Source organism: Schistocerca americana, chromosome 5, assembly GCF_021461395.2.
Source record: "Schistocerca americana isolate TAMUIC-IGC-003095 chromosome 5, iqSchAmer2.1, whole genome shotgun sequence".
Classification (NCBI taxonomy): domain Eukaryota; kingdom Metazoa; phylum Arthropoda; class Insecta; order Orthoptera; family Acrididae; genus Schistocerca; species Schistocerca americana.
This window is the reverse complement of record NC_060123.1, coordinates 294,563,671-294,576,609: the sequence shown is the minus strand read 5'-3', so window position 1 is coordinate 294,576,609 and position 12,939 is coordinate 294,563,671. Positions and strand designations below refer to the sequence as shown.

The 12,939-nt window shown below is 41.7% G+C and overlaps 1 protein-coding gene across 4 annotated transcripts in view; it reads right to left on the bottom strand.

Annotated features, from left to right (window-relative positions):
- The window catches only part of LOC124616179 (oxysterol-binding protein-related protein 9), a 504,981-nt gene that overhangs the window by 323,177 nt on the left and 168,865 nt on the right, over positions 1 to 12,939 (bottom strand). For all 4 annotated transcript variants that reach the window (XM_047144465.1, XM_047144467.1, XM_047144466.1 and 1 more), the window contains exon 2: positions 2,303 to 2,503. In XM_047144465.1, the coding sequence (XP_047000421.1) occupies positions 2,303 to 2,503 (201 nt within the window). The remainder of the gene's footprint in view (positions 1 to 2,302; positions 2,504 to 12,939) is intronic.

Below are 12,939 nucleotides of genomic sequence, written 5' to 3'. Positions count from 1 at the left end.
CAGGAGTGGTTGGTGAGATCTTCATAGAAGAACTGCAGAAGAAGAGAGAAGAGGTTACAGGATGCCGGGCCCCCAAGAGAAGGAGAAGGCTCACTGTTCCAGCAGGCAGAAGTATCTCCAGTGCCGAAATCGAAGCCAGTAGGGCGGAACAGCCGAAAGGGAAGAACACAAAAGCCAGCACTTCCTCCAGACCCAGCGGATCCAAGGAAAAGGCTGTACTGGCAGGTGAGATGTCTGAAGAAAGCTCTTCAGATGAAGACAACAGCAGAGAGAGGAACTGGACGGATGAAGATCCCAGTGACCCCGACGTGCTGGATGAATCTTTCAGCTGTTTGGAGGATTCAGAACCTGAAATGTCTCCCACAAAAGTGATTCCAAATGATAAAGACGTCTTGGGAATCGACAGCATGGCTCCTGAAAAAAACGTTTTCAAAGTGGATGATTTTGTAGTGGTGAACTTTGAAGGGAAACTTTTTCCAGGAAGGGTGACTGAAGAAAAACAAGAGGGCTACATTGTCAGCGTTATGGAGAGGACCAAGATGTTCTGGAAGTGGCCTACTAAAGAAGATGCTATTCTGTACTCCAAAGAAGAAGTTTTGTACACTATCGACCCCCCAAGACCGGTAGGAAAGCGAGGGTTCTTTGAGGTGAAAAATCTAGATTAGGGAGCTCCTTTTTCATCACTTGTAAAAATGATGTAGCTCTACCAAAGCATCAAACACATGTACATTGATTAAATATACTTTTTGATTGGCCAAAATTGTGACTATTTTTTTCCCATACTTTGTAACCCAAAAACAATGTTTTCACAAAGTCACCCCACAGGGTGGGGTGTCTTTGTGACAGAGTTTTCCCTTTATATAGTCGTTCATAAAAAAGATACAAATTTTTTGAAGACATAATCTTGTAAAGGAAGGTTGTAGCTCTCTTATGATGCCATCCGTTTCAGTTTATGTTAAAAATTGATCAGTGTACGAGTGAAAACATGCAAAACTTGTCACAAAGTCACCCCATTTTACGGTATATAGTTGGTGGTCATAAAAGGCATAAAAGGGCACTGTGTTGGCCAAGCTGTCGTAATAATTCATGTAAAAAGGTTTACGATATGTTTATGGCTGCACAAAGTGAATTAATACACTTTGAATGCAGAATGGTAGTTGGAGATAGACGCATGGGGCACTCAATTTCAGAAACTGTTAGGGAATTCAATATTCTGAGATCCACAACGTTAAGAGTGTGCAGAGAATACCACATTTCATGCATTACCTCTCACCACGGATAACACAGTCGCCAACGACCTTCCCTTAACGACAGAGAGCAGTGGCATCTGCTTAGAGTTGCCAGTGCTAACAGACAAGCAACACTGAAATAACCGCAGAAATCAATGTGGGACATACGACAAATGTATCCGTAAGGGTAATGTGGAGGAATCTGGAATTAATGGGCTATGGCAACAGATGACCAACACCAGTGCCTTTGCTATCCGCACACTGCCTGCAGCACCTCTCCTGAGCTTGTGACTGTATCAATTGAACCTTAGATCACAGGAAAAACCGTGATCTGGTCAGATGATTCTCGATTTCATTTGGAAAGAGCTGATGGCAGAGTTCGAGTGGGGCACAGACCCCACGAAGCCATCAACCCAAGTTGTCAACAGCACAATGTGCAAGTGGTGGTGGCTCCATAATGGTGCAGGCTGTGTTTACAAGGAATTGACTCAGTCCTCTGGTCCAACTGAAACAATCAGTGACTGGAAATGGTTATATTCGGCTGCTTGGAAACCATCTGCAGCAATTTAATGATTGAATTTTTAAGGCTGACAATGCACCAAGTCACCGAGCCATAACTGTTTGCAATTGGTTTGAAGAACATTCTGGACAATTCGAACAAATTATTTGGAGACCCAGATTACCTAATATGAATCCCATTGAACATTCGGGGGACATAATCGAGAGGTCAGTTTGTGCACAAAATCCTACACTGGCAACACTAACAGTTATCAGCTGCTATAGAGGCAGCATGGCTCAATATTTCAGTGCAGGGGGCTTCCAACGACTTACTGAGTCCATGCCACATCGAGTTGCTGCACCACACCAGGCAAAAGAAGATCCGACACAATGTTAGGAGTTCTCTTTTGATTTTTATCACATCAGTGTACAACAAAATTCGAAGAAGGGTTAATTTCGGAATAGAAGTTAGTGTCCAACGTCAGCATTGCTGATTTCGTGGAACAAGTTAGGAACAAAATAGCGAAAAGAAGCACTTCTCTTTTTCCACTTTGCTTGGAACTTGTGTGTCTCACCCTGTGGGCGTGCCGCAGGATGGTGTCCTCGAGGGCTCGGATCCAGCGCTCGCGCTCGTCAGCGTCCCTTGCCTGCAGGTGGAACGTCTTGCCGTCGACGGTGACTGTGAACGTGCAGTCGTCTTCGTCGTCGATGCCGATGACGGCTCCGCGCAGTCGCACGCAGCCGCGCCGTACCCCTCGCATCATCTTCTCTCGCGACTGTAACAAAAGAGGCCGCTATATATCGCTGCCTACACAAAGATGTCGCTGAATACTTCTTGCTTACTGTTTTACAAATTTTACCAGTTAACAGATTAACCTCGGTCCCCATCTAGCATGTATGCTTTATCCAACTTTTAAGTTTTCTAGCTCGCGGAATGAAGTAAACTTGCTGTATCTGAGTGCAGTGTGTACTTTACACCATATGCTCTCTATGCATCTGTTATTTTCATTTCTGCATGCTCCGACCAGTGTCGCAAATTCTCCAAGACGAAATAAGCTAAATGTGTGTACAAAAAGGACAGAAAAAGATGAAATAAAACAAGGTTCATTGCTCTGAGATTTTATTTTTGCTATAATTATACTGTGGGGGAGGAATGCATACGAAAATCCAGTTAGGTAGATATTGTTTGATAACTTCATCTGTGCGAAGAAAAATTAGATCATATTTTATACAGAGACAAGCCGAAACGTAATCAACGCTAATACTGTTTTATGGACTTTATTTACTTTTGATTCAAGTACCTGAGAAATAATTTACTCAGATTTATTCATTTCAGGTATGTAAAACAGTTTGAAAAGCTTCCGGAAACAAGTGTTCCATTGGGTTTTGCAGCATAACTTAAATGCGTGTACCAAGTTTCATTTTAATGGTTTTCAGGGCTAGTGAGAAAAACAAAATTAGAGGTGTGCCTTGTCATATCATTAAAGAAATGATTTCTGGATGCAGTAGAACTTCGAATGGATATATAACAATTCGATACAGACCGACCGAATATTGGTTTCGGCCAGAGTTTTGGTTTCTATCAGAAATCAACTAATCTTCGACTTCAGCTTTCGTGAGAAGTCCGGTCGCGTTCGGAATGGATTGAGTCAACAATAGTGTTCAAGGGGCGCCGTTTACCTACTAAGAGAAATTGTCATCGCGCGTAAAAACTGGGATGTATTCTTGTTAATCACAATATAGTGTAATCATTTCTGATGGTGATATTCTTATTCTAAGTTAATAACAGTTTAATTTACTCGATATTTTACTGAATGGAAAGGGCTATCGTGTGTTATGCTGAAAGATTTTATTAGTGAGTTTCTCTGAAAGCGGACGATTTTCTTTAGTAACCAATATTGGTTTACAGAACTTCGCTCATGTGGTACACAGCTTTACCGGTTCAGTTTGCGTAAATTTATAAAATAACATGCATACTGTTAGTCGGAACTGTGATGTTTTTCGAACTGCTTTCCGCGGCGCTGATTGACGTTGGTTTACTGACTGTGACTAAAATGCATTACGTAATTAGCAATAAAAAAGAGGAGATATGTCAGGTTGTCCGTCGATTGCAAAAACGGAAATGAAGATGGCTGTGTGAAGCTACCGCTCCTAAGAAAGGAAACAAGCAAATATTCCCTTCCGTGTATTTTGTGCTGGGGTGTGATGTCATTAGTCATGTATAGGCTATACCATTTCGTAGTTTATCTACTTGGTACGTTTGTAGTACAACTGAAGAGTATCTTCCTATAAGAAGATACGCAGGACTGTAGCGTTTTTAATATGTTGTGGAATTTTTTTGTAGCTGTATCTAGTTCAGTTTACTTATTCTATGACTTACTTTCATTTTATACGTATAAAATGTCAACGAAGAGAAAAGAATCGAATTTGGAAGTACTTTAATGAAAGTACCACCGATTTATCTGAAGCCATTTGCACAGTTTGCAACAAAACACTTTCGTTGGACAGCCATGAACACAAAAGACAAACACTGCATGGATTTAAACGACATTTATCAAAATTTCTTGGCTCAGAATATAAAAAGGTTTTAAAACGTCGGACAGAATACGACCACTTGAAAAATGAAACCAAACCAAAGCGGATGGATTCCATAGTCGTCTTGAGTACCGGTACCGAGAAGCATGAAAAACCCTATCTAATTAAGTCAACCAAACAGTTTGGCCACTAAATCTCCACAATGCCCAGACGATTATGAAAATACGGAAAGAATACACAAATTGATATAAACCGCAGTTCAATGGATTTCTCTCTTCATCCACTAATATATCGGAAACTTTTATTTTACCTTGATGGGATAACTTGTTACAGAGATGTAAAAAACTAGTGATTTGGGGTATAAGGTAAATTTAGGGAAATTTTAACTTAATTATGTAAATTCCGGTTTCGGCCAAAAATAGAAGAGGAGCCGAATATTCGAATACGTTTTCGGCCGCAAATAATGTTTCGGTCGGACACTACAATTTGAGACTTTATTTTTATGAATGCATACAAAATATCAACTTATTTTAAAACCTCAATATTTTGACTCAAAAACTAATTTAAATAGACGTTTTCATGTCAGTTTCTCTGACATACCTTTCTTTTCCTCACAATAAAAATATAAATAATGTTTCTGCTAGGTACTTACAGGGCAAACTTCCAAATATCTGCGCTGCAATGTTACATTATTCCCTACAGTTGGCGTACTACTGCACTGAACAGGAGTTCGCTGTTCCTCTCCTCATTCCAGCCGTTGGCATATTATTTTGACAACTGGGAAATCCATGACTTGTGATTCATCCGCGTTTGTTGGTCCACCACAGTATTCGCACACCTGGGAGTGAGAGCTCTTCGGTCGGTTAATCGTGAGTTTTCATCGTGAAATTTCACGAGAACACATTGAATCAGTTATTATAACAGTACAGTAAATGCACAAGAGTCTTAAAAACATTCAACGTGCAATACGTTTCCCTTAATCATCACTGTACTTTATAACTATAACGTCACCGCATGTTTCCGATAATGGCCACGGGAGGCCAATTGCAGTAACATAGTGGCTGCGTAATAAACAGAAGTCTGATTTGCTTAGAACAACTTCCTTTCTTGTTGTGAAGCTGTGATACTCTGCTGGTGTCAACTGTGCTCCAACATCGTTTCCAGTAAGTCTCTCAATTGTTTATTTTTCGTAGTTAGATTTTTGGTCTTGTGTCTGTGCATGCTCACGAGCCTAGAACACACCCGCAACACACCTACAGTTTGCTTTGTTGTGCTTTTTAATTAAATCTAACAATACACTTCAAGGAATATTGATGCGTGTTTCGAAATCTTAGTTCAGTGCAAATAATTATGAAATCAGCATGGATTATTCTGCTTTCTCAATGAAAAGAGAGAGAGAGAGAGAGAGAGAGAGAGAGAGAGAGAGAGAGAGAGAGAGAGAGAGAGAGGCTAGAAAAGAAGTCAAATAATTGTGAAAAAGCCATACTTCCGGTCCCCAGTTAAAACACTCGTTCACTAGGTTTACATGCGGCATCTTTCGGAATACGAAAATCAAATTTTTGAAACCGTTTTTCGCTCTCGCGTTAACATGTGAAGGCCTGAAGCGGATTTTCTAGCACAGTAAAACATTGCGCCTGGAAAACAGCTGTTACAGTTTGTGATTTAGTCAGTAGAATCGTAGTTTATCTTCAATTAGACGAGGTGTAAACAGCTTCAGTGTAATACCTCTACTTACCCTTTACTGTACAAAAAGCCACTCCGTCCATATTAGCCGAAAATTTGTAGAAACAAACGAAACTTAATAGCCGAAACACGTTACAAAACCGGTAGCGTTTACATGGGAGCGAAAATAGAAAAGCGGCAACCAGAAGCGGATTTCCAGAATCGATTTTGAAGTGTTTAGAAGACCAGCCAGAAGCGGTACTGGGAAATCGGTTTACGAAATCCAGTTTTGGGAGCCCCATGCAAACGATGTGATTTACCAGGCAAACGGTAATAAAAAGAAGCCAGACTTAGCACTAAGAAAGCTTTTTAGTGTTGTCCACGCGTACGCGCCTAATTTTAGAAATTTCAAGATTGGGGCTCGCAGTACGCAAACAGGTAATCATTTTTCCCCTTGCTTCGGGTTGCCATATCAGCTGAGACCTCGTCAGAACACTGAGATGGGGGTCTAGAAACGAAATAAAAATTTATTAAACAAAATTACTTTTTAATTAGAACATAATGAAATGGAACTTGTAGGGGCGGAAGTAGTTGGTATATCGTATTTTTCAGATGATTTCACCTTTTTCAGAAAGTTTTTTTCCTTAGTTACATATTTATAAAACTCCATATGCACGTGAGCTTGTAGTGAAGTCTACTGGGCCGACATCAGAGAAAATGCTTTCTCCACAGTGGTGTTGAGTGTGGGAATGGAAAGCAAAAACTAGCATAATTTTAGCAGTTGGCATTTTCGTTCTGGATTGTCGGTTTCTTTAAGAAATTAAATATTCCTGGAAACAATTGTCGGCTGAAATCTTCACACCATTTTTAGCCAGGTATGTTGTTGTGGTCTTCAGTCCTGAGACTGGTTTGATGCAGCTCTCCATGCTACTCTATCCTGTGCAAGCTTCTTCATCTCCCAGTACCTACTGCAGCCTACATCCTTCTGAATCTGCTTAGTGTATTCATCTTTTGGTCTCCCTCTACGATGTTTACCCTCCACGCTGCCCTCCAATGCTAAATTTGTGATCCCTTGATGCCTCAAAACATGTCCTACCAACCGATCCCTTCTTCTAGTCAAGTTGTGCCACAAACTTCTCTTCTCCCCAATCCTATTCAATACCTCCTCATTAGTTACGTGACCTACCCATCTAATTTTCAGCATTCTTCTGTAGCACTACATTTGGAAAGCTTCTATTCTCTTCTTGTCCAAACCAGTTATAGTCCATGTTTCACTTCCATACATGGCTACACTCCATACAAATACTTTCAGAAACGACTTCCTGACAAATCTATACTCGATGTTAACAAATTTCTCTTCTTCAGAAACGCTTTCCTTGCCATTGCCAGTCTACATTTTATATCCTCTCTACATCGACCATCATCAGTTATTTTACTCCCTAAATAGCAAAACTCCATTACTACTTTAAGTGTCTCATTTCCTAATCTAATTCCCTCAGCATCACCCGATTTAATTTGACTACATTCCATTATCATCGTTTTGCTTTTGTTGATGTTCATCTTATAGCCTCCTTTCAAGACACTATCCATTCCATTCAACTGCTGTTCCAAGTCCTTTGCTGTCTCTGACAGAATTACAATCTCATCGGCGAACCTCTAAGTTTTTATTTCTTCTCCATGGATTTTAATACTACTCCGAATTTTTCTTTTGTTTCCTTTACTGCTTGCTCAATATACAGATTGAACAACATCGGGGAGAGGCTACAACCCTGTCTCACTCCTTTCCCAACCACTGCTTCCCTTTCATGCCCCTCGACTCTTTTAACTGCCATCTGGTTTCTGTACAAATTGTAAATAGCCTTTCGCTCCCCGTATTTTACCCCTGCCACCTTTAGAATGTGAAAGAGTATTCCAGTCAACATTGTCAAAAGCTTTCTCTAAGTCTACAAATGCTAGAAACGTAGGTTTGCCTTTTCTTAATCTTTCCTCGAAATAAGTCGTAAGGTTAGTATTGCCTCACGTGTTCCAACATTTCTACAGAATCCAAACTGATCTTCCCCGAGGTCCGCTTCTACCAGTTTTTCCATTCGTCTGTAAAGAATTCGTGTTAGTATTTTGCAGCTGTGACTTATTAAACTGATAGTTCGGTAATTTTCACATCTGTCAATACCTGCTTTCTTTGGGATTGGAATTATTATATTCTTCTTGAAGTCTGAGGGTATTTCACCTGTCTCATACATCTTGCTCGCCAGATGGTAGAGTTTTGTCAGGACTGGCTCTCCCAAGGCCGTCAGTAGTTCTAATGGAATGTTGTCTACTCCCGGGGCCTTGTTTCGACTCAGGTCTTTCAGTGCTCTGTCAAACTCTTCACGCAGTATCGTATCTCCCATTTCATCTTCATCTACATCCTCTTCCATTTCCATAATATTGTCCTCAAGCACATCGCCCCTGTATAAACCCTCTATATACTCCTTCCACCTTTCTGCCTTCCCTTCTTTGCTTAGAACTGGGTTGCCATCTGAGCTCTTGATATTCATACAAGTGGTTCTCTTCTCTCCAAAGGTCTCTGTAATTTTCCTGTAGACAGTATCTATCTTACCCCTAGTGAGGCAAGCCTCTACATCCTTACATTTGTCCTCTAGCCATCCCTGCTTGGCCATTTTGCACTTCCTGTCGATCTCATTTTTGAGACGTTTGTATTCCTTTATGCCTGCTTCATTTACTGCGTTTTTATATTTTCTCCTTTCATCAATTAAGTTCAATATTTCTTCTGTTACCCAGGGATTTCTATTAGCCCTCGTCTTTTTACCTACTTGATCGTCTGCTGCTTTCTCTACTTCATCCCTCAGAACTACCCGTTCTTCTTCTACTGTATTTCTTTCCCCTATTCCTGTCAATTGTTCCCTTATGCTCTCCCTGAAACTCTCTACAACCTCTCGTTCTTTCAGTTTATCCAGGTCCCATCTCCTTAAATTCTCACCTTTTTGCAGTTTCTTCAGTTTCAATCTGCAGTTCATAACCAAGAGATTGTGGTCAGAATCCATATCTGCCCCTGGAAATGTCTTACAATTTAAAACCTGGTTCCTAAATCTCTGTCTTACCATTATATAATCTATCTGATACCTTTTAGTATCTCCAGGATTCTTCCAGGTATACAACCTTCTTTTATGATTCTTGAACGAAGTGTTAGCTATGATTAAGTTATGCTCTGTGCATAATTCTACAAGGCGGCTTCCTCTTTCATTTCTTCCCCCAATCCATATTCACCTACTATGTTTCCTTCTCTCCCTTTTCCTACTGACGAATTCCAGTCACCCATGACTATTAAATTTTCGTCTCCCTTCACTACCTGAATAATTTCTTTTATCTCGTCATACATTTCATCAATTTCTTCATCATCTGCAGAGCTAGTTGGCATATAAACTTGTACTACTGTAGTAGGCATGGGCTTTGTGTCTATCTTGGCCACAATAATGCGTTCACTATGCTGTTTGTAGTAGCTAACCCGCACTCCTATTTTTTTTATTCATTATTAAACCTACTCCTGCATTACATCTATTTGATTTTGTATTTATAACCCTGTAATCACCTGACCAAAAGTCTTGTTCCTCCTGCCACCGAACTTCACTAATTCCCACTACATTTAACTTTAACCTATCCATTTCCCTTTTTAAATTTTCTAACCTACCTGCCCGATTAAGGGATCTGACATTCCACGCTCCGATCCGTAGAACGCCAGTTTTCTTTCTCCTGATAACGACGTCCTCTTGAGTAGTCCCCGCCCGGAGATCCGAATGGGGGACTATTTTACCTCCGGAATATTTTACCCAAGAGGACGCCATCATCATTTAATCATACAGTAAAGCTGCATGTCCTCGGGAAAAATTACGGCTGTAGTTTCCCCTTGCTTTCAGCCGTTCGCAGTACCAGCACAGCAAGGCCGTTTTGGTTAATGTTACAAGGCCAGATCAGTCAATCATCCAGACTGTTGCCCCTGCAACTACTGAAAAGGCTGCTGCCCCTCTTCAGGAACCCCATGTTTGTCTGGCCTCTCAACAGATACCCCTCCGTTGTGTTTGCACCTACGGAGGCACGCAAGCCTCCCCACCAACGACAAGGTCCATGGTTCATGGGGGGGTATATAATAGTGTTTTCAATTGTTTACACAAATAAAATTAACTGAAGCTGCATTTACATGTCGCGCTAAAACATGGCGTTACTTGACTATTTTCGCCAAGCTCGTAACAGTATTTTGCAAAATCGAGACAAAATTGGGTCTTGTTGGGATGGTGAGACAAGAAGATCCATAACGGTAACTGTGCCGATATATCGGGGCGGGTGGCAGCCCTACCCTTGCTCCACTTCAAGAGTAACAGGAAAGAGAACCACTATTGTGTTGCAAAGTACCCACTGCCAAATATTTTACAGTGGTTTGCGATCTGTGAACGTACGTATATTCTAATGCTTTAGGACATAGATCCCTACGTATTGCTTACTTTGGTTGTAGCTCATGACACTCGAAACTAACTTTCAGATGTGCTCAATAATGTTCATGTGTGGGGAGTTTGGTGGCCAGTGAAAGAGTTTAAATTCAGAAGTGTGTTCCTAGCGCCACTCCGTAGCAATTCTGGATGTGTGGGTGTCGCATTGTCCTGTTGGAATTGCCCAAACCGTCGGAATGCGCAATGGACATGAATGGATGTAAGTGATCAGACAGGACGCTTGCTTACGTGTCACCTGTCAGAGTCGTATCTAGACGTATCAGGGGTCCAATATCATCCCAACTGCACATGCCCCACACCATTATGGATCCTCTACCAGCTTGAACAGTCCCCTGCTGACATGCAAAGTCCTTTGATTCATGAGGTCGTCTCCACACCCGTAAATATCCATCCGCTCGATACAATTTGAATCGAGACTCGTCCGACCAGGCAACATGTTTCCAGTCATCAACAGTCCAACGTCGGTGTTGACGGGCCCAGGCGAGGCGTAAAGCTTTGTGTCGTGCAGTCATAAAGGGCACACGAGTGGAGCTTTGGCTCCGAAAGCCCATGTTGATGATGTTCCGTTGAATGGTTCGCACGCTGACACTTGTTGATGGCCCAGCATTGAAATCAATAGCCATTTGCGGAAGGGTTGCACTTGTCACGTTGAACGATTTTCTTCAGTCGTCGATGGTCCCGTTCTTGCAGGGTCTTATTCCAGCCGTAGCGATGCCGGAGATTTCATGTTTTGCCGGATTCCTGATATTCACGGTACACTCGTGAAATGGTCGTACGGTAAAACCCCACTTCATTGCTACCTCGGAGATGATGTGTCCCATCGCTCGTGTGTCGACTACAACACCATGTCCACACTCAAATCTGGATGAAAATGGTTGAAACAGCTCTGAGCACCATGGGACTTAACATATGAGGTCATCAGTCCCCTACAACTTAGAACTACTTAAACCTAACTAACCTAAGGACATCACACACATCCATGCCCGAGGCAGGATTCGAACCTGCGACCGTAGCAGTCGCGCGGTTCCGGACTGAAGCGCCTAGAACCGTTCGGCCACCGCAGCCGGCTCAAATCTTGATAACTTGCCATTGTAGCAGTAGTAAGAGGTCTAATAACTGCGCCTACATAGGCGTTGTCGACCGCAGCGCCGTATTCTGCCTGTTTACGTCTCTCGGTATTTGAATACGCATCCCGTACCAGTTTCTTTGGCGCTTCAGTGCAGATTGGCATCCTTCATTGTTAGCTTCTAGGTCCATCTACCAACTTTTTCCCTTGAAACATTGACAAGTACTACGCCTTTGTACTTATTCTTCACTTTTGTAACAACCTTTTCACCATGCTTGTCTACGAAGAAGTGCTGAAGACATAAACGAATATCGAATTCATCGTTATATGCTCCGGGAACTTTCTGAGAGCAGAACGCAGACGAATAAATGGAGATAATATTTCTGAAATTGATACCCCAGATAATGAAAAGAGTATGGGAGAAAAAATCATCAGCATCATGAGTCGGCGAAAATGGCCTGAAGGTGGAAGAAACCGACCGTATGAAGAAGTAGAGAGAACACAGAAATAATAAATGGAAAGAACTGACGCCTCAGAAAAATAGTAGTGTGTGAGGATTGCTGGATGACAGGCAGTTTGTTTTCGGAGTAGGTGTGATACGCACTGAACACTGCGGTTACTACGCTAATCACAGATGCGAGTCGAACTGCAGGACTACTACTACTACTACATGTTAATTCCGGGCACTTTAGTGCATCATCTGTGCGCAATTAACAGTATCGCTTCTTCTTGTTCATCCTTATCAAGGTCAGAAGGATACCACAGCACACGAAAAAAAAACCTTGTGAAAAACTAATACGCATGTACGATTCGGGAACGAAGCTATTATTCGTGTTTCTGGAAAACGCTCTCCATTGTTGTATGGGTAACTGTCTTTGTGATGTGTTGACTCCTGCTTTGTTTTGTACGTAATTCTGTTTCTTCTCTTATCAAGGTGTAAAAAAAGTTTCTTCCATATGTGTAACGACTCAGTTTTCCCAGCGCCAAATTACAAAGACACATATTTTCTGAATAGCGCGATGAGCTGCATCAAAGCAGTCTTCGGAATGAAGAACAGAAAAGCTACTGCTGCTGCTGCTGCTACTACTACTCCTACTACTACTACAACTAACAGATGATGTGCAATATATCTTCCTCCATTCTCACGGTTAGAGCTTCAGTTGTTTCGTGCCTGTCGCGCTGCCTAGTTATGACAGGTAATTACAGGATGGGCATATTGTTTATTCCGCTAATTCACGAAGCCACTTATTAACGTCAGCCATTCATACTGTCATAACGTCGCGGCCATTAGTCTTGTGCAACGGAATTCGACAAATTGTAACAGAGGTCACCCTAGCATGGCGCTTTCAAATCCTGAAAAACATCTCGTACAGGATTCAGACACTAGAACAACACACAAAGCTAAGTAGGGTTTCGATACCAGTGAAGAATGCCTGCACTCTTAATC